Genomic DNA, 25,431 nt, shown 5'->3' with positions numbered 1-25,431 from the left:
ACCACAATTTTTAAAGGAGTATTTTTGAGAAGTGTAACAAAGATATTGCAAATTGTTAGGTAACACTGTGTAAGTGTACATCTTGCGTGTTATCTAAATACACCAGGAAAAAAGTATATTATCATGGCTAGTAAGATAGCAGCATAATCTAATCTGTACCATCAATCCCAATAAAACTGGATGTTCACAGGCTCCCCCTCCAACTCAAACAATGAAATAATATAAATGAGTACAGTATATCCCAAATCAATAGAAGTTATGTGCTTATACACTTCTTTAGACCCACAGGACTAATGCCATAAATATATGCTGTATTCCAGATAAACTCCTCATGAGAATCATTTAATACTGTAGTAATACTTCAGTGAACTTTCATTTTTCACAGTGCTGGTACATTAAAAGCCACTGAGTAACAGAAGAGTCTATTAACAATGAGTCAAGCACATTATGCAGCAATGAGGTTTTGAAAAATATCTATACATTTACAAACTAAATCGAACTAATTATTAACTTACAGCTTCTTTGAGATAACATCTCATAAGTTAATATATCTGGCTCAGCAGAGAGTCATATTTCTGTACTTCATTTCTGTGTGTATTTTTAACTTCACAGATATCCCCAACGCATTGAGTTACACTAGGCAATCCTGGTGCAAATAAATGTAATCATCTTGCACTGCTTACACTTTTTATTGAGATAACAAAAAAAACCAGAAAGACAAGCTACAGTGGCTATGGAAAAATACTGTACAGTGTCACCCTGCTTCCCAAAACACATGATGGGCATCCTCTATTAAAGCATTAGCCAGAAAAGGTCAGGAAAAAGCACATTGGATTACAGGCTGATGCAAAACCTGTGGAAGCAGACTCCAGTAATCCTCTGTTAGAAATGGTATCGTAGCCTTCAACAGAGGCATATTTTACTGCAATCAAGACACTTTAAAAACTACATTAATCTGTAAGAAAAATAATTTCCTGCACAAAGTACAAAATTACAGTAACAAAGAAAAGAGCACCAGTAAAAAAAAAATCAATTATGGACACATATATATTTATAAGCAAACATATTGCACATAATGAAATCCAAAATTTCTACATTTATCAGAAAAGAAAAATTATTATTACACTAGAGAAATTTAAAAAAAATTGAAAACATAAATATAGACAGGTTTAAACATTGTTATCAACCCATGCTAAAGTCAGAATTAAAAGACTGATTTAAATGCCATACCCTTTTCTGCAGATTTATTGGCATAACTGCAGGCAATGTTACTCTTCTGGAAGATAAGCTCATGTCTGCTTTTCACAGAACTTGCCAACCTTCATCCAGGTGATAACACAACGCAGAACAAAGTAGTTAGCAATATTTCTTGAAACCTAATTCCTCATAACCTAAATATTGGAGAGTCAGCACAAAGAAAAGACTAAGGCTCTAGTAAATGTCATTCCATTTATGTGAATTCAGTCCTACTCAAAGCCAATGACAGAACACACTGGGGTAGGACAAACCAGAAATCAACCAACCAAAGAGCTGGAAAACTTGTGTTCTGTCCTTGGAAATGCCCACACTATCTCTGGCTATAAAAATAAGCAGAACAACATGCATTTCTATCACTCAGAGCTTTGTCTTTACTGTCAAAACAAAACCAAATCATTAAAGACTGCATACTAACACCCCACACTGAGTGGTTACAGTCTTGGGGCTTTTTATCTGGCTTTTTCCACAGAAACAAAATATTCTTCAGCCCTTGTGATCTTAGAGTTTCAGAAAACTGAGCATAAGAATAGATTTGATGAATCCATGGAGTTTAATTATATGATTCTTAACTACCTTTATTCAAAGCAGAAGCAAAACACCCCTTTTAGCTTAAGTAATGCAGTTACTACCTTTCCAATAGGTAAGTGACAAGGTCTGAAAAAGTGGCATATAAAATGTTACAAGGAGGGAAATTTAAGACTTTTATGAAGTTTGTGATCACCCCCATTCATATAATTATTTTATGTATCAAATATCTGCATAACAAATCTGTTTCATCAACACCGTTTGACAAAGGAAATCTGGAGATTTTCTTTCCTTCTCTGTCAAAAAAGATAACATTTTGTATTGCTTACATGATAAGGCAAGCTATAATATTTTTTAAAGGTCTCATAATGCACTTAATAGCAGAATTTTTTTCTGCTTTTATGCAGCATGACTAAGCAATATTCCTGTTGTAAACCAAATTATTAAACAGATGTTAGAACTGTGATATTGAGTATTTCTTTTATAATTCTTGACCAAGCAGTTCTCATCAGAAACATTGCTTATCGTAGCTGAAGACTGCAGATATTTAAAAAAATATATTTGTATTAAGTATTCACAGCATCTTGAGCAATAACATGTCAGATATGCAGGCAGTGTTTCATAGGCAGTCACTGCAAGTATATTGTTGATCATACATCTGATGTATAGGTCCTAGAAATATTCAGGACTGACTTGGTAAGTATTACAATAATCCATACTAAATTTCACTAGATCACATTTATAGTTTTCTCTCCCTCAGTAACTGGAAATGAGCACACTGTGTATTAGTCCCAAGGTATCTAAAAGAATTCCCAAAGAATCTCACCTCCAAGACATAAAAATCTGTTCAATGACAAGTTAAAAATAAACAGTTTTATTTCATGTGATTTTCTGATTTAAGAGTTTTCCAGGTGGCAAATACATAACAGATCTCTGGCACCAGAGAGATACTTCAGAATCTGTGGATTCAATGCATCTCTTTTCATGCTAAATCACATTCCTCAAATTTTAAAATCAGTAGTGCTGAAGTAAGTTCTGTTGATGAACAAGAGGAGCAAACACCATAAATACAAAAAATACAGCTCCCTCCAAAAACTAGAACCTGCATTGCACTGGCATTTTACCAGCAGCTCTCAAATAGTAATAAAATAGTGCCAAGGAATAGGAAGTAAAGATAAATATTTTCCTAAAATTTCAAAACCTGTTGTCCTTGATTGAGACACACAGGATGGAAAAAAACTGATAAGAAACTGAAGCCAAGTCACAAAGAGAATTTCTTTAGAGACAGACATTTGATCCTCATTGTTAGCTTTAAAACAAGAGCGTCTAATAAAACCATAAACCAATTAAAATACAGCATTATTATTAAATAACCCATTTCTTGCCTTGTAATAAAAGTTCACTTTTAAATTTGAGTCCTTTTACATTCAGTTATAGCAGCAAGAGATCCATAGCAACTAATCTTTTAGGTTTAAGGTATTTATTTCATTTTGTATTTGTCCAACTCCAGTCCAAAATCTTTATGATTGTTTTGATAAAATAAAAAAGTATTTCTGAGATCAAATGTTAATTATGTAGCATTTGGAGTTAACATCCTTCTCTAGTAGAGATAGCTATGATAAATGTCAAGTGTTTGCAATTAGGTTTTTACCTTTCAGGCACACAGTTTTTATTTCCTGTGGGAGCATGTTTTCAAAATTCTATAATATAGCTCCAAAATTTTGCTGTAAGAGTCAGAAAAAAACCTTGTAGCACCAGAGCCCAATCCCATAAGCATTTTACTCAAAGGAGTATTAGACATGCTTATATTTGCAGCATCAGGACAAAAAACTCCCTCTACTCTTTTTCCCTTGGATCTTATGAAAAAATGTTTGGGTAATAGTGACTGCAGAAGTTGCAGCACTGCATTAGTGACTTTATCAGGAAAGAAACAAAAATAACCCAAGCCACTTTTCCTTACCCCTGGGTACTCAAGGTCCTTGGCTCTTGAAAGCATGTGCAGCTTTTTGCTCTATGAATAAAATTGACCCATTTGTCTGCAAGGTGAAGCAAAGGCTTATTTTCTTCAGTGGAATTATCTGTATTGTACCTTTTCCAACCAGATGAACAGACCAGACCCATTCAGAAAGTAACCAAAAATTTAAGTGTTGCATTTGACTTGGTAATAAAAATCCAATATTCAAATAATGATTAGGTTTTAAATATTACGGTAATTTATGTATACTAGTTAAACTAAACATGGTTGCACCCAATAGTATTAAAAATAACATTAAGGAATATTTTCTTATCTTAAATTTCACAAACACACATTTAAGAAAATAAATTGAATAAAACAGCTTCTATGTGCAAGCCTTGCGGAATCACTTCACCATGTGCAAGTCAAGAGGAGTTCTATTGATAAATGTGAGATACAGAAAGGCTTTGAAAGCCAATTATGCCCTCAGGGAAACATATATAACATAACCACTTTTTTTTTCCCTATAGGTAAAAGATTTCACTTGTCCAGGCAGGTCTGCAAGGAATTTTGCTGGTGCTGGTGGACAGGAAGGAAATCAGATCCAGCTCACTTGCTTGAGAGCTCTGTGAAATGACTGTGTTTATGCAGCTTTTCACTCCTATTTTTGTCACTAAGCTACCAGATACAGTTGTGAAAACATTGTGCAGATACTTTTTAGATACTTCAAAATATAAACCACTTCTACTTCTTGCCACTTAAGAAAGCGTGACTAAATGGAGTGGGCAAGAATTGAAATGCCCTTAGTAAATTAGTAACTCCAATAAGGGTTTTAGAACAACATATGGAATAGAGATATCCTGCTAGAAGAGGAAGGTCAGTGATGTCCTTAAGGCACTGAATATGGAGTCACAAGAGCTGATCTATTCCTAGCTCTGCCAGATATAATGCAGGAATGTGAGCATTTATAGGTAACAAGAGCAAATCAGACTCAGCTTTGCTTCTGTAGATGAAAAATAAAATCCAGATAATATAAATCCAGACAGGTTTATAAAAAATGCCGATGCTATTTTTTGTACTTGTCTTTGAGCTAAGGCAGAAGTTTATTACACAAGACCAAGATAAATCAGGTAAGTTATTCGTGGTGCTATTTGCCTTTCCTTGTGAGAGCGCTCCTGCCTGCCTGGCATGTCACTTTGTCTCTTTAGCAGAAGAGCCCTTTAAAATGTGACCATAGCAACACACAGAGGGTGTTTTTTGCACAGGTGCATTTACATACACTTGACAAATACCTACTTACTTTAAAACAACCCCACAAAAGAGAGGTTTCAAAGTGATTGACTTGTTCTTCTATTCATATAGTCCCTTACACAAAGAAATCTAATAGGTCTTAATTTTCACACAGAGCATACAGTGCACTCTCTTGGAGGGTCAATAAGGACTGCACACGCAGTTGTACTAAAACCAACTGTATTACCTGTAAAGCAACACAGACATTACAATGTACCTAGGAAATTCACAAAGGAGGTTAAGCCACAAGGAACATAATGCAGTTTTCCATCCTTGCCAATTTGCCTCACAAACTTGGGGGATCTTAAAGTGTTACACATGCTCCTTGCAAAGCTTTTTGGCTGCCTGTTTTTGTAATCAACAGGTTCAAGCCTGATAGAAAAGCACACTGATGAATTTCTGTCAGCTGAGTTTTTTAAGAAAACCCTCATATTGCATGGGCTTCCCTCTCACTAGATAGAAGAAAATTCTAGCAATTATGAGAACAAATTCTTGCAAACTTCCAGCCTGTTTCTCAACAGCTGATACCATTTCTGTGCCATTATCAAGAGCTTGCAGCTGTTCATAAACACCAAGTCTTAATGTAATCAGTAACAGGAGTTATCATAACAGAACTAATATAAAAAGGCTATTTATAGCCCAAGAATGCAGTAATTGAAAAATCCCATTCTGATCACAGGACAATCTAGTGTATATTGATCTCCTGTGGATATAATATCAAGTGAAGAAGCTAAAAGTATGCAGTATAAGCATAGCAGAAACAGGCAGGAACACCTCATCAGTATCCTAATTAGAAGCACAGGCACACCTCTAAGATAACCGATATATGTTTCTCTCTTGAGACTTAAGTATTAAATATCATGTACACTATTGGGCCAAAATATGAGCTGATTAGCTGCAAGTGAATGTTCTGTGACTGAAACAGGAGAAAAGCAACTTCAGGTTGTTACTAGAGCAGAGGTCTAATTTCTTCTCCCTCCTAATTTCTCCTCCCATAACTGCCCTTCTTGAAAGATTTTTGTTGGCCTGATTAGCATTTTTTTTAAGTCTTCCCATTTGAGGTGACTCCCATCAGGACTATAACATGAGAGGCATGCTTAAATACTCTGTCTTGAAAGTGTCTCTTTCTGTTCATTCCCAAATCAAAAGCAGCCATAAAAGTGTGAATGCCTGCAGAAGTAGCAGCTTTAAATATACTGCAAACAAACACAAAGAACACGGGCAGTGGTCAAGTGTTATCTCCCACTTATCGTTGCTGCATTTCACCAATTGCTAGAGACACAAGTGCCATCTTGTTAGTAGGAATAATCAGCTGCTAGGAAAGTTTGGAAACTCTGAGCCCTGAAATCCCCAGCTGGAAGCTGTGTAAGTTACTGCCTCTGCACACACACAGAATGAGATCAGCAGGAACTGTCCATAACAGGATGCCCTTCCACTGCCTGGCCACTGGTGTTCCTGCTACACAAGCACCAACAGACAACCATTATCCTAAAGATACTCATCTAAGTGCTCTGCACATGTTAAGACACAGATATAAGTTGTCCTCTACTACACAGTGTGGTAAGAAGGGTGAGAGAGATCTCAGGTTATTGTCAGTTTCTGTACATTTTCTTATGCAAGGGAAACTGAAAGCAGAGAGTAAAGGATGATATCAGCAGGTACCTTAAAAAGATGAGGAGTCATTTTCCTGTCCTAACAGCGACATCTCCAACTGATCCAGTTTTCATCACACTAACTAGCTTCATCTCTTAATTACACTGGCACAAGCATAAAGATGACCACTGCAAAAAGTTAAAAAGAGCATGAAGCAAAATTCATGGGGGAATAACCCTACTGTACTAGTGGCTCTGGAATTACCATGTGAAAGAACAAGCCTTCAGTTATCTATTGTAAATAGATACAAGAAAATATGAATGTATAAAGAGTATTAAATTATTTTATCAATCACAAATACTCAATACTATTGTACAAGGATGATCAATTAATTCCATCTGGTGAAAACTGACCAGATTAAACAGTGGTGTTTATAGGGAGGCATAGGGTTTCTTTAATACAAAATCAAAATCATACTTATTGTGTCAACATTTATGCACAAAAGCAGGACGGGAATATGCCTCTGCTTGTTTCTATAGTTCTCAAGCTCTTATTTGAAAAGATAACTCTCAGAACATCAGAAATACAGCAATCCAAGGACATAACAAAAATTGCACCAGAACTCTGTCGCGGTGCCGCTACTAAAGCCCCTTGGCTTCGCCCCGAGCCAGCCCAGGCACCGGAGCAAGCGGAATCCGAGCTGCCCCTCAGCGGAACGAAGGGGTCAGCCCTGTGGGTTCTTGGCCCTGGGAGAGGCCTGAACGGCAGTAGGATAACTGAAGCGACGCGCTAAGAGCGAGAAAGGAGGATCCAGCCAGCCAGACAGAGGAACCACAACTTTAATCCAACAGAGCACTGTCCAGACCGAAGTGGAACCAGGCTGAACTGGATACCGAACAAAGAAATGCACCAGCTTATATGCTTTCGGGGTAGGGGAGGAGAAATGGGAGTTCCTCTTTGCGGCAACCAATGGAAACTTGACACTTGGGAGATAAGGGGAAGGGTTGCAAGCCTTGAACCAATTAGGGGATAGGGGAGGGATAACACAGTGGCGGGAAGAGGGGAAAAGGTAACATGTGACCAAGGGGAGCTAGGAATAGGGACTTGTAGGGAGGATGTAGCAACTTATGAATTTCAATTAAGGGGGGGCGTGCAGAACATACAGCATTGTACAGAACATACAATATAGGACCCACCAGCCTTTCATCTTTTTCACATATCTAAATCCTTCCTACTTGGTAAACCACCCATATATCTTTCAACTTCTCTCTGCCTCAAAACCTTCTTTCCTATATCCTTCTTTCAGCACCCTCTCCTTTTTCCTTAAGTCTCTCTCTTTAAATCCTCTCCCTCGTCTGTCCTTCTTTTCCTTGTCACAGTCCTTCACAGCACCTGCTTGTTCCTGCTTACACTGTCCCAACTTTCTTTGTGGAGTCCAACTGAGGTTTAACATACTGAAATGGGGAAAGTCCAACCATCCACACCACCACAGAACTCCTAGTAAAAACTGATCTGAGTTTGAGCTCCATTCTTCAGGTAATGCCTCAACACTAGAACAACAACATTTTACGATGATAAAATCATGAAAATTCAATCCTCTTACACACCTTTAGTACTGTAAAATGTATGGTACAGTACCTTGTATTTTCTCCTTCTGTTGCACACCTTTTCATTCAAAAGGGGTTGTAAACCTTTATTAAGAATCATCTAAGTCGTCAACTCTGCTAAACCTGTAGCATGTAAGTAATTTAACTATTAATCATTGACTACCCTAGTCTTATTTAATGCAACTATAAACTGTTTATGATATAAAAATAGCAGTAGCTGATATAACACAGATGTTACATGTTTATATGTTTATATGTTTAAAATACTGGGCAATGACACAACAAAAGTAGATCAGAACAGAACTACAGAAGTTCTACAAGACCAGAAAAGAACATTGAGGAAAAAAAAAACTGAGAAAAAAATCCACACAAAATACTTAAGGCTTGATCTAATTTTATGAATATTACTAAACACTGATTAATCAAGACTGTGTGTCCTAGGAAGTCTGTTCTGATCAAAGACAGTTCAGACAATGGTCCATAAAAGGAAGATTCTGCTGTTACAATACTGAATTCCTGCATCCTCTCCTTACCACAGCATCACTTACTGACAATGCCATCAATGAGAAGAAATCTCAAAAATGACCCGTCAACAAAATATTTCTTTAATCATGGATCTGTCTATGGCAGGTATAGAGTGGCTACAAAATGACCCAAACTTTTCAGTTCTCCAGTCTAACCCTAAATAAAAGCACCCATCCTTGGGAGCAATTACAAATAAAAACTGTGTTAGTATCTATCACATCTCATTTCCTTCTGAAAATTATGAGTATTCAAGCTCCATTCATGAGAGTTTAATCTTGTAATGTCAAATTCAATAAAACTGAATTATCAAAAGTGACTCAGCAACATTAGAGAAAAGGTTCCCTGCAGTTTCACCTGGCTCTAGCTGACAAGTCTCTTGTATATTCAAAGAAGTTGACACTGCTTTGATCATCATCTGCTCCAGACACCTTGTAATGACAGAGCTATCACAGGACCAAAATGCCAGGTAGTCAACACAGAATTCAAGAGATAAATATTAAAGGTTCACTTTTCGGAAAAATCAAGGTTTCCAAATTTACAGAAGTTTTTCTAGACAAGTTATTAGATCTATTGCAACATCACAGAGGTTTCTTGTTCAAAATAGAACTTCCCAAATAACACAGAGGAGGCAGTTTCCTGTACTGAGAAAATTGGCCTAAAAGAAAAGATAAGAAACTTCAGGTTTGATTTTTAGGCTGATGAATCCAAAATTATCAAAATCCAAAGGATTGTTAAAACCATTCCAATCTGACACACTGGCAATATGTCTACCAAAATCTTTGACAGTACCGATGTTTTTTTTTTATTTTATATAAGTAAAAACTGTAAAACTTAAAGCCTAACACCTTTCTGATGTTACCAAATTAAGCAACAAGGTTGCAGAGACAGTATCTTAGTAATCACAAAAGTTAGACTGCCCTTGTTTTCTTGCCTATTAGAATGGGGAAAAAAAAAGAAAAGAAAAAAAATCCTATTTTTGTAAAGTGAGAATGTTTACAGTCTTAATGTTTACAGTCTTTGTTTGGGTTGTTTTTGGACAGTAACAAAGTGAAAGGAAACACTGCAAGTTGATGTGAAGTTTGACACAAAGCAACTAATTTCAGTGTAAAGAAGATAAAGTAAAATACAAGAAGAAACAAACAGGTGATTATTCTGAAGTTTCCTCAGGCTGATGTATCAGACAGCTTGTGACAGTGTTAAGATGACAGTCAAAGTACAAAGGTACCTGCATTAAAATATCAAGTTTTAATAGGGCTCTAAATAATTCCAATCTACTGTAATATCAATAAGTCTTTCCTTGGTGGGCAGGTACAAGCATATAAATGAAGACTAGAGCACAGGAACTGGAGCAGACCACCAAAAGAAACATCACAAAAAGGAATCCAACCAAAGCCTTTTATCAATCCTTATATTAGAGATTTCATTGAGCTCTTTAAGTTGGTTCTGTACAAGCTGTTTTTACGGTTAATCTATAAACTGGTTGGAAGGACTTTTTCCTTTACCTTCTGACTTTAAAATCCTAAGTATTTTTTGTGTAATTTAAGGGTAAGACATGAGGAAAATTGATACATGTTTAGAGGCTGTAAAGAAGAAAAGATTTGAGAACTGATAAAGGAGGACACGTGTAATTGTTTCCAGCTTGGAAGGAAATCTGGAAAGAAACACACAGACTGGAATTAGAGACTAAATTCAAGTAATGCCTCTTTTGGTTGGAAAAGATGTCTCAGCCGTTGGAAATTGATTAGAAATGTATTAATCATTGCATTGCAAAAAAAAAAAAAAGCCTTTTTGTTTTTGCGTTGTTTGAAAGTCAAGAGTAAACATATATTTCAGCCAAAAAATCTGTGATGAAAACATTTAAGTACCAAAGACTTAGCCCTGTATGTCTGCTAGTAGAATTATATGCAGTTTTGAAGAATGAGGCTCCAAGCAGATACATTAGAAGACCCTGAACTACAGCTATAAAAAAAATATTACAAGTCAATGCTCAATATTATTTATAAACTTAGAACACCAAAAATTTTTAAAAATCTACTCTTTAACATAAAGTTTCTGTTAGCTTTTCCTTGTCAAAGAGCTTTACATGAAAATCTTTATGAATACAAAAGGTAAAGTAAATTCCACTACAACCACATGTATATGAGGTCTCTATACAACTGATTTCCTGGAAAGAACATTGTGGGAGTATATTTGGATTCTACATGATAAAAATATCTACTTGTTTAGAACATCAAGAAAGACAAAAGAGGCAAGGTAAAATTTCAGATTTACTTCACCTTGAGATTTACTTGAGTTTTATTTTTGCACTTCTAATTTAATTTAAAGAAACAAGGTACTAATTACCTTGAACTACTTTTATCATGAAACACTTTTTGGCTTATCCTTGAGCAGGGCAAGAACTGTCACTGCAGTCCAAATACTCAGGTTTTGTTTTCAGAAAGCATTTAAAACTTAGCTCCCATAAAGCTACAATAACCTCTTAGTTCATTTGACCAAAGACAACAAGAACAGAACAAGTTTTCTTACAATTCATATTTTTCCCTACTAATATTTATTTTGATCATAATTAAAGACAGAAGTGCAGTGTTTTATATTTTCAGTTCCCTGTAATTTCTTACAGAATACAGGCTCTGAGACACAATTAGATTTTCCATACGAGTTCACAAATTCCACCTAATAGCCGCAGATGCTTGATTCCTCAGAGGAAGGCAACACTTCCCACCATCACCAAACTGACCATGCTCTGTTGGACATGAGGGGAAAGGTGGCTTTTGTGGCCTGTTCAAAGTCTTCTACCCTGAAACATGAAATTCAGCTTATCTGAATACATCTTATAGCATTGGAGAATCATCAGGTTTGGAAGAGACCTTTCTGATCATCCAGTCCAACCATGAACCCAGCACCACCACTGTAACCCCTAAACCACTAAACCATCACCCAGCACCAGATGCAGATGCCTCTGAAACACCTCTAAGGATGGTGACTCCACCTCCTCCCTGTGCAACCTAGTCTGATGCCTGACCATCCTAACAGTGAAAAAATTTTTGAATTATCTAATCTGAATTTCCCCTATCTCAACTTAAGAACACTTCCACGTGTTCTCTCACTGCAGGCACTGCAGTAGAAGAGACCGGCCCCCACCTCACTCCAATCTCTCTTCAGGGAGCTGTAGAGAGCAAGGAGGTCCTTCCTGAGACTCCTCGTGACCAAACAAACCCAGCTCCCTCAGCCACTCCTCACAAGACACATTCTCCAGTCCATTCATGAGCCTTGCTGCCCTTCGCTGGACATTCTCCAGTTTCTCCATGGCCTTTTTTAAAGTGAGGAGCCCAGAACTGGACACAGCACTCAAGGTGTGACCTTAACAGTGCCAAGTACAGTCCCTGGCCCTGTTGGCCATGCTGTTTCTGATACAGACCAGGATGCCACTGGCCCTAGGCCATCTGGGCACAGCCTGGCTCGTGCTCAGCTGCTGCTGACCAGCACCCCCAGGTCCTTTCCCACTGGGCCACTTCCCACTTTTCTCTGCCCCCAGCCTGTAGCACTGCATGGGGCTGTTGTGGCCAGTGTGTTGGTTATGTTGAACCTCCTGCTGTTGGTCTGCCCATGGATCCAGCCTGTCCAGGTCCCTCCGCAGGGCCTTCCTGCCCTCCAGCAGATCAAAATCTGAGCCAACTTCCCGTGCTCTTTGAATCTGCTAATGGTAGGCTCAATCCCCTCATTCAGGTCATCAGTAAAGATGTTGAACAAAACTAGGCCCAAGACTCCTTCCTGGGGGACACCTGCAATGACCAGACACCCACTGGACGCAGCAGCACAATTCACCATCACTCTCAGCCTGGCCATTCAGACAGTTCTCAGTCCAGGGAAGAGTGCACTTGTCCAAGCTGTGGGCTGCTGGCTTTTATGAATTTTTTCAGTGAAAGTGCTGTTAAGCACTGGAACAGGCTGTCCAGAGAGGCAATAGAGTCACCATCCCTGACAGTGTTCAAGAAACTAATGGACATGGCACTCGGTGCTATGGTTAATTGAACATGGTGGTGTTCAGCCAAAGGTTGGACCCAACCATCTTGGAGGTCTTTTCCAAACTTAATGATTCTGTGATTCAAAGATACAACACAAAACTCTTCCAAACTGCAAAGAGGGAAAAGAGATGGACAGCTGTGTTGGTGAGGCAGACCAAATAATGTTCAGAAACACAGACATACTACTTCCCAAGCACAGAGGCAAATCACTATCCTGCTACATGGCTTTTACCAATTTGCTTTTATAAACTTATTTTCAGTGAGTCAACCCCACAAACATGCTGTTCAAGCAGCATGTTCAACGTTTTGAGAGGCTTAAGATAAAAGATCATCAGAAGACAGTAAGAATTTCAGCTTAGAAAAACAAGAATTCAAAATAATGTTAATAATCTATTTTGAAGTAGAAAGATTTCAGTTGTCACAGGTGCTATGAATAAAAGAGCAGATATTCATGACAACTTCTTTCTTCTACAGAAACAGAATTTTTTTTTGGAGAGAAAAACAAGACTAAAGAGGCATCTTTTTTTTCCTCTTTTAGTAACACCCATTTTGATAACAGTTACCTGCAAGACGTAAGTAGAAATTCACTCTGCAATTTTTCCTCCCTATACTTGAAATTAAAAGCACAGCAGAAAAAGAAACTAAATCAAAAGCAAGCAATCTAAAAGAAGAATCACTGAAAACATATGTAGATCATCAGAGAGGCAACAGAAAAAATTCTGGCAGCTGTCAACGCTATGCACAAAAAAAATTTCTTGAGTAGCTGGTTTCTCTTAAGAGTTAGTAAACTACCAAACCATAACAGTAATATCCATGAAAATTTTGTATACAGATATGTATTTGCACACAGAGCTGCTACAAAGTTGACAAAATAAGGACAGAGGGTAGAAACATGACATTTCCAAGGTCCACAGCCACCTGTGGGAAGTCAAAGTCACAGCCAGTTCACTTCCCATCGCACACCTGCTTAGCATTCCCTTTCTTTTTAGACCTGAGTAATTTTACTAACCTATCAGAAGACCTGAATCAACCTGAATTCCGAAGATAAAAGTTTAATTTGACAGTTGTCATTTGGCCTTAACATAAATAATTTCAGATGAAGACTGTAACAGTTATGCTGAGCCTGACAAATAGTCTGCTTGGCCTGGTATCATTTCTCCTGCAGTGGCCATAAACAGACACCTAGGTGACAGAAACCATAGTCTTGTTAAAATGCCTCCACAAAAGTAACAGGAATTTTTCTCTCCATTTTTCTGGTAGCTGAAAAACAGGTCAGGCCCTCTAAAAGACACCAGCATTATGTTAGCTCACTTTTCTCAGGAAACCAGTTCTTGTTCCTGCTTTTACCAGAAGGAGCACTACATTCTTAAATGCAAATTTAATCCAGGAGAAATGGAAGGACTGTGAGCAGAAGACATCACAAAAAGTACACATGAACCTTTTTGAAGTAGCAGAAGTAAAGTTGGTGAAGATATGAACTTGAACTTCTGGAAGACTGCAGCTAACACTCAGCTGGCTTAACCAATCCAGCCTGTCAGTAATGTTAAATATGACTGGCCAGTAAAGCAGTTGACCTTTGTGTGTTAAACCATGCTTTCCAGTTTCAAGTCCAAAGATTACCACAATGACTGCAATTTAGGTCTGCAACATGACTAATTTAAAATATCTTTTTAAAAATGTGACTTTTAGTCCTTTTGCTCTAAAAGGTAATACTACCAATTCAGTGTTTTTCCTGCCTCTGCAGAGAGTCAATGCTTCCACCTTGCCCAAGAAGAAGAAACTCCAACAGTTTTATCCCACTGAGTTAGCAACATTCAGATGCACACTGACCAGAAATGCTTGAGATTAGTATTGCTATTGTAGGAGAAGAACTAAAAGCAATAAAAGCAGTCCAGAAAGACACCATAACTTATAGAGAGACACCAAGGTGTACATGCAAAATAGGGCAAGATCAAATCAGTTTCCCAGACACATACACATTTTTCATTGGAGAAGTAGGAGAATGTTCCTCCTTAATGTGCTAGCCACAACTTGGCTAACAAAGTTCTCTGGCAGGTGCACAGAAACAGCTGTGGCAGGTTAGCTTCAGAAAAGTTAATACAACTACAAGAAACTTCACCTTCCAGGCATAGTCTTCATGCAAATCTAAAAACGGAATAACCAGCAGCAGATGAAGTCCTTACACCTCCCATATCACCCTTAAAACTGTTAAAACGGGCATCGTGCAGACCACCAAAGCAGAGAGTGAGAAGGAGGGAGTACTCTTAATCCCACAGATGTTCCTTTTCAGAATTCCTTCCAGACTCAAGAAGAGAAGGGAAAATGAGACAGGTAACCTTTCAAAGAGTGATCTTTGACACCAGTAATCTCCACTAACTGGGAACTCTGTGTCTGAACAGTACTGCCAGGTCTTTCTGCCCACTCAGATCTTCTCCTGGCTTACAGTTTAAAGTCTTTATGGAAATGTAGTAACATCAGCCATACATAGATAATAAACACGCATGCACATAACATACAGCCAGGTACACAGCATTTGCTCCTTCTCCATCAATTTAGGTTTTTTCCATTATCCTGGCAAAATTAGAAGTTCAGAAAAGCTGTTTGACTGTTAAAACCCTCCATTCCGTAACACTGATGACAGTAATTGGAGGTGGGGAGAAAGGGAAGAAAGAAATTAACTTCTCATTTAAGGACATAAAGTACTGCCTGCCTGCCCCTGGTTCCACTTAAACTGAAAAATCTGCAGAGCCACACATAGACTCTGTGAAAGAACAGTCATGCCTTAAGTCACAGATTCTAAAATCTCATTTTCTACAATCATTGATGACCTACAGAGAAAATTTCACCAAATTACAGAAATATGGAACACCTCTATTAGAAAAATAATTTAATAGGTAACTGAGCTTTTCCTCAAGGTTTCATTTAACCAGTTCAGAAACTGTCAAATAACAATTTATAAATCTTACCTGCTTTTTTCTTGAAGTTGCCTTGGGCAACAGACTGGCTGACAAAACTGATGCAAACGGCGAGCAACACAGCTCGGGAAAAGGATTTGGAATCGATGGGTTCTCCAAAATACTGTCACCTTTCTTTTTTCTCCTATTTCAACAGAATACATAATATCAAGCAATAATTGTAACAGCTGCTGTTAAAATTGCAATATCCAACCACAATGCATGAACTACTAAGGCCCTAATACCACGATGCTTCCTGGTTGCAGCAAATAGCTTTTTTTTTTTTTTTTTGCAGTTATTTTATTTAATCAGTAGGCTGAATGTATTAACATACAGTGCCTGCTCAACACTACTTGAAAGCAATCCAAGTATTCAGCTCTGAATATAAAGTTGTTTGAATATGCGTAAGTCTTTGCAGAGTAAGAGCAGAGATATATTTATATTGGCTTCTAAGGACATTAGTAAATATTTTGTTGTCCCTGTGTTTTTGCCATTCCCTATGTACACATATTACAACAGTAGATGCATGTAACTTCTCAGCAGAACTTCCCAAGTATATCACAACAGTATTTTAAACAAATGGAAACTTTTTTTAAACCAGAATCTAATCTAAGTCACTGACAAGAGAAAATAATGCAAAGCAATCCATTCATTTCTGTTTTCAGCTAGTTTCTTAGTGGCATATCTGAAGCTCCATCATAAAACAAATGTCTCAGTTGCTGCTGTCTGCAGAAGCAGGATTGTGTCAGAAGAATCACCAGGCAGCATTTGCAGGGGAACTGAAGGCAATCACTACTGTACTTGCCGAAGAGCTCATTATGCACTGGTTTAAAGTATCACATTAATAATGTGGTTGTTTAGACTGCTGTGTACATTACAGTGCAGGTTTTTCTCACATAAAATATTGAAGAGCACTTTGTCTGCTTGATTTCGTCTGAAAACCTGCACCCAAAGCACCTGACGTATTTGCATCTGCCAACGTATTATAAGAGTTTTCTACATGTGTGAGTTGATGCCTCCAAGCTTAACATTTTACTTTATTACCTTCTTTGTTATCATTCCAGATTTCATATAGTAATTAGTCCAAAGTGGGGAAAACCATCAGAATAAGGTAACAATACAGAATGAAGGTACTTTACTTACTGAAAATCCTCACCAAACGGATTCATTTAAAGTGATATTTTGCTTTAGGAGGAGCAAAAAATCCTGTAATGCAGTATTTTAGGATGTTGCAAACTTGAGTCTACTAAAACTCATCAGATGCTTCATGAAAAACCTAGCTCATAGCTTCCTTTACTAAGAATAGAGACCAATGCCTTTAAGCACAGCCCGAGAGGTAACAAACGGGGTGCACACCGCTGACAGCGGCATCGCTCCCGGTGAAGCGCTTTTATCTCACCAACACTCTGAGAAAAGACTGCAAGGATAAAGTAGCGGCCGGCTCATCCTGACAAGGCAGGCTCGGCACTGCCGGCTCCTTTCACCTCAAACTGAGAAACCTCAAAAATATAAAGGGGGTGGGGGGTGGGACACACACGCATCCGCAGCGGCGGAAAGTGTCTGCAGGGCCGGGAAACAACTTTTGAGCTCCAGGGAAGCGCGGGCCGGCCCAGAGCCAGGCCGCCCCGCCGCTGCGCCTCGCCCCCTCCCCAGGCCGCCGCGCCCCGGCCCCGCCAGCCCCGCGTCCCGCCCGCAGGGCGCCGCCCGCCCCCCGACGGCAGCGGGCGGCCCTGGAGGCAGCGGCAGGGCGGCGGCGCCCGCCGGGCTCCGGCCTTACCTGTCGGGGGGCGAGGGCGGCGGGTCCCCCCCGGGGGGCCGGGGGGGCGGGCGGGGGCAGCCGCGGGGGCCGCCGCCAGCGGGCTCCGCCGCCCGCCCTGCGCCGGGCGCACCGGGCAGCGGGGCGGCCATCGGCGGCGGCGACGTCCTGGCGGGGCGGCACGGCGGCGAGCGGCCCCGGCGCTGCCGGGCGGAGGCTGCTCTCGCTCCCGCTGCGGAGGAGGGGGAGGCGACGGGGAGCGGGGGGAAGCGCCGCCCGGGCGGCACCGAGCGCCTTCCCCGGCACACGTGCGAGGGCGGCGGCGGGGGCGGGCGGCCGCCGGCTCCGCGCTGCGACGGGGAGGCAGCGCGGGGCGGGCGGGGGCCGAGCGGTGCCCTTCGGCTGCTCCGCCAGGCCGGGCGGCGGAGCGGGGCGGGCCCGGCAGGTGCGCGGGCCCGGGACCCGAGGCCGCGGCGTGACCCGGCGGGGCCGGGGCCGGTGGGGCCCCGCCGAGCGGGCCCGGCCCCGGGCGCCTTCGCCCGAGGGGGGCCCGGCGGGCAGCGCTGCCCCGGCACGGCCCGTGACCTCCTGCCCCGCGCTGAGCCGCGGGCTCCGGCCGCACACCGCCGGACGGGCCTGACACGCGACCGAGCGCCTGGCAGATCATTAACTAAACTGACACATCCCCCTGTGCATCGGGAATTTACAGATACGCCTTGGAGAAATAGGGGATGAGCGAGGCCGCGGGACAGACCCGTTACCCCGTGCCAGAACAGCGGCTCGGGGGGAGGCCGGGCCCAGCACCCGCGTCCGGCCGCAGCCTGGAGCAATGTGAAAAGATTTTCTTTCCTCGTGCCCAGGGCTGCTCCTCAGCAGCCTCTGCTCCTGCTCTGCTTTATGTACACAAATCCCTCTGTGGCAATTCCATGGCTGTTCTTATCAGCGTTCATCCAATTTCAAAATAAAAAAATTCTCCTTTCTGAATGAAGAACAGTTTTGATGGCACCAAGCAGAGGGGGTAATACTGTATAAATATTGTATAATACTGTATAAATCAGTCCATTTGACAGTCAAAAACTGAAAGCCCTTGGTGAAGACAGCCCCATGTAAAAACCTGACTGTCCTTGGCATGGTCGGGGCAGTAACTGAGATGTGAGACAGGTAAAAATACAGAATGTTTTGAGGCTAATGCTTTGCTGTTTTCCTGAATCCACTGAAAAAAATCAGCACACACAAGCCAAGATTTCAATTCTGGAGAAAGATTTTTGTGTCGTAGAAGCAATACTCAGAGTTTTCATTTTGGCTGAGTCACAGATGATTTTGCAGGACATTCATTTTCAATGAAATGAAGGATTCCTTGTCCCCTGAACAGCTCATTCTGTTACACTTGCAGCAGAAGTCGGAGTTGATTAACAGTTCTTATATACAAAGTCTTGCAAATATATCAGGAATTTTACACTGTCAGATAATTGACTGGATTTGGTCGTTGCTTGTGAACAGCTTTTACAAAACTGCAAAGACCAGACCACTGGGGTTTTTTGCCTAATTGATTCACAGGCATAACTGTGGAATGTTGAACCTCATTGTCTTCAGAAGAATAGAGGCAGGACAACTGGTACAGGTGCTCTAGCTAGAAACCCGAGACTAGGAAGAAATAAAACCTGCAAATGGCAATTGTATACTGATATTCATCAGCATTTAAAAAGTTCAGTCACAAAAAGAAAATCTATTTTGACTTTTCACCTATTCTGTGCAACATGTTACACTGCTGCAACTTGGCAAGCATGGCGTGTTTTTGTGTCTTTGACTTAGTCATGTAATTGTTTTAAAATACCAGGCAAATAAAAACCACAATTAGGATCAATAATGGCAAATAAATTAAATACTTTATTTTTCAAAATAACTTTGGTGGTAATCTAATTAGTCATGACAGCAACAGTGCCATTTCTAGAAAAAAAATAAAAATGTAATGCTATTATAATTTCACTTGCATGTTGTAAAAAACAAATTTACTTAATTTTTTTTTCTACATCTCATAGTCTGTCCTGATGCTTGCTGCTATCAGTGCTTTCTCTGGGAATAGCATTGCGTGAGGGAAAAACAGTCAGTGGAATACTGAGGCACGAAAGCACCTATGTGATTGTTCCGGTGCAGCACTGGACATGTTGCATGCATGAGAATGTGAAACTAAAGGTTCTCCTGCCTTACTGTCTCTCTTTGCAAACAACTGTAAGAATAAAAATGGTTTCCTGAGCTTGGCTAAAGAAATCTGAGAGCATTTGACCTAGAATCTGCTCAAGTGTAACCTTCTTTTAACTCCTTCATTGAATGAGTACAAACCCAGTAATCTCTGTACAGTTAATAGAGTTGATATTAAAAGACTGGCAGATTTCTGCCAAGACTCAACACCAAAACATTTGTTGAGCTGTGAGACTTGGTTTCTTTTTCATCATAAAGCTGCCTAGTGTGGTTTTTGATAATTGCTATGCTTGTGCAGTACTGTTGTTCTAAGATTTACCATTTCCCTAAAACTAAATTTTTGTGTATTCTTCAATACTCAACTCAGTAGGTATTTTCTCCCTCTCTTAATTTTACCTTTCTTACCCATAATCAGGTACTGGTGTTTATCAAGTAAAATCAAAAAAATATATTGAGAAAAAATGCAACAGATTCAAGCTATTCAGTATGCACCCCACTTCCAGAAAATCAAGCTCTCCAGTTCTCAAAAGCCTGTATGCTATTTAGAATCACAACACTTGATTAATGTGACAAAATTATGCCTTTAATTAGAGTAAACTCACAATTATTACTGAGAAAGTGGAGGTTTAAAAAATCAAAAATACCTCTGATTATCTTCGAAAACTGTAGAGGTTTTTTGTTGGATTTTTTTTTGGTCACTCTTCCACCCATCTCCCCTTGCTTTTATCAAAATACTCGCAGTGTATATATAATGGTTTTACCACAACAAGCTTCACTGCCCTAAGAGAACTAATACCATACCTTTACACCATCTTTTGTCCTAGCTGCAGTAGTAAAGAATTATTTCTATTCAAGTTCTAGATTGAAGCCACAGAAATAACTTCTTTTTCCCAGTACAAGGCTTCAACCAGGCATGTCTTTTTGATCCATATGTTTTCTCCAAATGCTCCCCAAAATAAATTGCATCAGCAGCAATGCTGAGGATCACCCTAAGAACACAGAGAATCACCCTAAGAAAAAAGTCATTTGTTCAGTAAAAAAGGCATGCCCAAATTTATGTGTATTTATTATCTCAATGGACTTAAAACATGTTGAACAAATGGTCCACAATGCGCTGTGCATCCTTGCTCCTTGAGCATTTCAAAAGCCCATTTATAACTTTGAAAATGGGCTCAAGTACTTCATGAGAGCCAAATTTATCCAGTGACCACAAGTGGGGATACCACTAGCTAACTTCCTGGCAGTGGTGCCTAAGTCTTTGAAAAGAATCTGTGGTTGAATGTTTTGTGAGGAGTCTTCCCTATTATTACAGCTTGTAAGAATGTTAAGTTTACAATTATTGTTAAAATGTGCATCTTTTATTGCAGGTAAGAAAAAGGTTCCAAGGGATCAAATCAGTACCACCAATGTCAGTCATTTCCCAAGCTGCTTTTCAACCTAATCTGAAACTCAGTGTACAGCTTCACAAACCACAGCACAGTAACACTCCAGTGTTTCCCCAACTACATTCTCTTTTTCTGCACTTACTATCAAGAAGATTTGTGCATGCTTTCTGTTGTTGTTTGGTTTAGGACTTTTCTTTTTCAATTGAAAAGCATGAATACTTTAGCATACTTTTGTAAGACACTTGAGTTGAGAGATGGATTTTATTGCCAGATTCGCCAACAGTGTTTGCTATTTCAATAGCAAGTTCTGTGATAGCTCTGTCAGAACATCCCCCTGATGGAATTTTGCCTTGAACTGTAACACAAGATTGGAATGAAATCCTGTGCAGGTTTTTTTAGGATACGAATGATACCCTTCAAATCAATCAAATTAAATCAAGAGCTTGTGATTTCTGGAATGTTGTTGTAGCCAAGAGCAGATAATGAGGTTCAGCGCAGGGTTGAGTGAGTGGCATGTAGGGTTTGTGATCTGCGGGTCAGACATGTGACACGCTGGCTTCTGCTCCCTCGCACCAGGGCTGCATGAAATCAGTCACAGAATGTCTGTAATAAACGATGCATTAGGTGATGCAATCTGTGCTGGCCAACCTTGAACTGAGGCCTAAAGTTCCTTCCTAGAGAGAACTGTAATAGCCCAGGGCGAGTGTTACATACGTGGGGGTTACGGTGGCTGTGCCTGCCTCTAATGGCACTTGGAGGCTGTGTGCTCACTCCAGAAATAACTGCAGCAGTATATTATGTGGCTCATTGTCCACAACTACCCCCAGCACCACAACAGCGACTGCACTGGATGTAATCTTCTGGAAGGGAATTGACAAGTGGATGACTTTAAACATCACATAAATTATTAACCATTTAGATAAATTAAACAGGCAATGTTTCACAACAGCAGAGTACGGCTGATACTTTTTACAGCCCTATTTCTGGACCGCCACCTTACACAAAAAACATAATTTCTGACCTCACATGCCTTCAGAATTCTGCACAAAAACATGTAATTATTATGAAAGGAAGATTGCAGGTGACTGTGCTATCTGGTACTCCATGTGTTTATCCAGCACATAGAAGTTTCCGTAATGTGAGTTGTTGGGAAATCAGATTCAAGATCCTTTAACACTAGTCATTTTGTAGAGTGGGAAACAAAATACAACCATTAAAAAAAAACCAAAAAACAACATCCCAGAAAAAAAACCTAACCCCCCAAACCAACCCAAACCAACCACAAAAACGTAAAACCAAGAAACGCAGAGCTAAAATGACTTTTCCCAAACAACCACACCACTCATAAGTCTCAGCCATTTCTGAGCTGCTGCCAAGGACACTGAAACAGTAGAACCAGACAAAGCACAGTAAGAGTCTCCAGATACATGCAAAAAGGAAGGCAAATGTAAACTTTTGGACTTAAAGGAACAGCATACCTGGTCAGACTCAAGGCATGCACCACTCCACTTTTGTTATCAGACTACAAGCTGATGGATGCAGTTGAAAGACAAAATGAATTCTGTTTTTGGAAGAATTGATGTAAAAAGAGATTTGTTTTTCTAAATGCAGACATTTCATACAAGTTTGGATCCCTATTATACTATGCCCTGAGATGGCATGGATTTCCTGTTCAGCCTATGTACCACAGGTCTGTCCTGTGGGGATGTTTCAGATATCATTGAGTATTAAATATGTCACCAATCACTGGTATTTAGGTGCCTAAACTTCACTCATATTATTTCTTTTCTGCTTCTGTGAAATGCAGCTTGCAAAAAAATAGCCATGGCTTTAAGAAACAAAGTCTAGGAACATCAGGCATACTGCAGTGTGAAACTGGATTTTGAAAGCTTTCATCAGATCTAAGGAGATTTTCTCTAATTCTGGGAACAGTAAGAAATTTGAAATGTGTTCATATGCAAATCTGCATACATGTGAAGGAAGAAGGAATTTTTCTCTTCCAGAATCACTGGAATAATCTAGCCCAGATTTGCACCCCTAAATTTGCACCAGCCCTGGTTGAGTAAAGCAATTTCCAAATCAATCTACCTGTGCATGTGCAATTTAGAATGCCTTGCAAATGGGCTCTGAAACGGAAAGCTCTGCTGAACCCTGATGATGGAGTCATTATGTTTCTGCCAAATGACAGAAAACAAACAAATGCTCGTCAGTCCAGCTGGAATTCCAGAGGTAGTGCCACTGTATGATAACGTACCTGCCACCATTTTAATACATCACCTGGTAGGACATTTAGCACTCTTTGGAATGAATTAATCACACAGAGAAGGTCATTTGCTTTGTCTTAAGAATTATTCCAAGAAATCTATATTTGAGAAATGAGATATTCAACAAATCTTTGAAAAACCAACCTACCGTTCACATTTTAAAAGCACTGCGCTGACTACTGGGAAATTATTATATTAAAAGGTTATTAATGCAAGTCTCTGTAATTCAGGAAGCCTATCTAACAATGCCAATCTCAGCACTTATTACGGACCTAATTATCATAACATCAGTGCATCTAACATTTTAATGTATTTATTCCCTCCATACGGATGAGTAAATGTTTGCATCTTTATGTGCCTGAACATGTTGAAAAAGTAACTAAGAGGGTATTCAGAGCACCTGACTTTAGACAACTATACCATGTTAGCTTGGCCATCACAAAGGAGAGAAACACAAGACTCCAGATGTCAACTAAAAAACACAGGGGTTTGAGTGCTGACAACCACCCCAGAATAACTTTTTGTTCCCTTTGAATACATAGAAAACCTTAGGAGAACTCTCTTCTGACTTAAACATCTGTTTGCTGTTGAGACTTAGACAATGCAATTAATTTGCTAAGTGATTTTCTCAAAATCTAATGGAATTGGTAGCTCAGTAAGAAATGCAAACTCTGAGTCCAAAATTAGTACTCTAACAATCAGGCTGTCCTTCATTGTATAATGAAGGTTTCTTTTTTCTAAAAATAAAAAGGTAAAATGCATTAATACTTTGCCACTTCAAACAATAAATCAGCTTTAAATCTGGTCCAAAAGGCATTTTTTCTTTGAGCTGGAGAAAAAAGTACCTTTTCCTCTGATTTCATGTTTATTGAAGCTGTGCTCTGGAGTTGTTTAGTACCTACTAGAATTAAAAAATGGGGTTTTTTCTAGTAGTCATAATTTTACCATGACAAATAGAACAATTTCATAACACTAAATGTAAGAAACCATCTAGTGTGCTTTTGTGTATTTCTGAAGGAGATACTCCACAATATATGAATAATAACATAGAAGGTAATTCCAGACAATTATGTTACACATAGTGACCTTATAAATTCTGCTTAACAGTCAAAAAGTCTTACAAAATTTCCCTTGGGGTGAGGGGGCAGAGGGAGAATGAGAAAAATGCTGGCTACTGAACAAGTTCATAAATAATTTGCACCTGACTTCAAAGAAATTTAACATTAGGTGTATCTAAAGTATTTGGGAAGAAGGAGTACGAGCTGAGATCACATCTAAAATCAGGAAAATTACTATAGCAAACTCAGCCCTTTCAAATTCAACCTTCAGTGTTCTCCTCCACTTCCATAAATTTATCCCAACTCATTATACTTGCTCAGAATTATGAGAAAGCAGGGGATTTTTTCTTTTTCTTCTTTTTTCACACTACTTGAACTTACTTTAAAAGACAGTGAAGTTTTCAGACTTCAAATCCATTTCAGCTTTCATCCAATCCATCAAGAAGAATTGCTGGACTAATACATCCCCTTTCTATAATGTCCAGGTCTCTATACATCCACACTAGACATAAATTCGGTATACTTCCTTAGGACTGGATTCCTCTGCTCCTGGATCACTCCAGATGACACATCCATCCCACAGATGGACCAAGCACACAGGAACAGTTCTGTCAAATTTGCCACAGCACACGACAAAGGATCCGTAGTAGCTTTATGGGTTTGTGTTCTCATTAAGCGCTGTGGGAGGACAGACAGTAACTAATCTGGCAAAAAGCCTACTGGTAAAAGTTCAAACCATTGAAAGTCTCGTAAAGAATTGCAACTAACAAAGTGAGCTTGAGGATTCTTCTTCCTGTGGTAGCTTTTCAAGGCCTCAGGCCCATTTTAGCATTTTGTCAAGCCCTGGCCACAGAGCCAATACCACCTACTAATCCTGTTAAAGCCAGGATGTATTGCTGAGGGTGATACATCAAACTTACTGATAGACTGGACTTTGTGCAAGTGCCTTAACCAAATTCCAGCTAACATTCCCAGCCGGCATGGTTTTATTTGGAGAAGGTATTTTGCAGTGTAGCTGCAGGTAGCCCATTGAATATTG

The 25,431-nt window shown here is 39.7% G+C and overlaps 1 protein-coding gene across 1 annotated transcript in view; it reads right to left on the bottom strand.

The window, feature by feature from the left end:
* GRB14 (growth factor receptor bound protein 14) overlaps positions 1–18,456 on the bottom strand; it is a 60,597-nt gene extending 42,141 nt beyond the window's left edge. The window contains exons 1-2 of the mRNA XM_063400637.1: positions 17,508–18,456; positions 15,743–15,875 (exon numbers count right to left, since the gene is read on the bottom strand). Of these exons, the coding sequence (XP_063256707.1) occupies positions 15,743–15,875; positions 17,508–17,638 (264 nt within the window). The 5' untranslated portion in view covers positions 17,639–18,456. The remainder of the gene's footprint in view (positions 1–15,742; positions 15,876–17,507) is intronic.
* Between the last annotated feature and the right edge of the window lie 6,975 nt (positions 18,457–25,431).

This window comes from Prinia subflava, chromosome 6 (genome assembly GCF_021018805.1).
Source record: "Prinia subflava isolate CZ2003 ecotype Zambia chromosome 6, Cam_Psub_1.2, whole genome shotgun sequence".
NCBI classification, from domain to species: Eukaryota; Metazoa; Chordata; class Aves; order Passeriformes; family Cisticolidae; genus Prinia; species Prinia subflava.
This window is presented reverse-complemented; position numbering and strand designations above follow the sequence as displayed.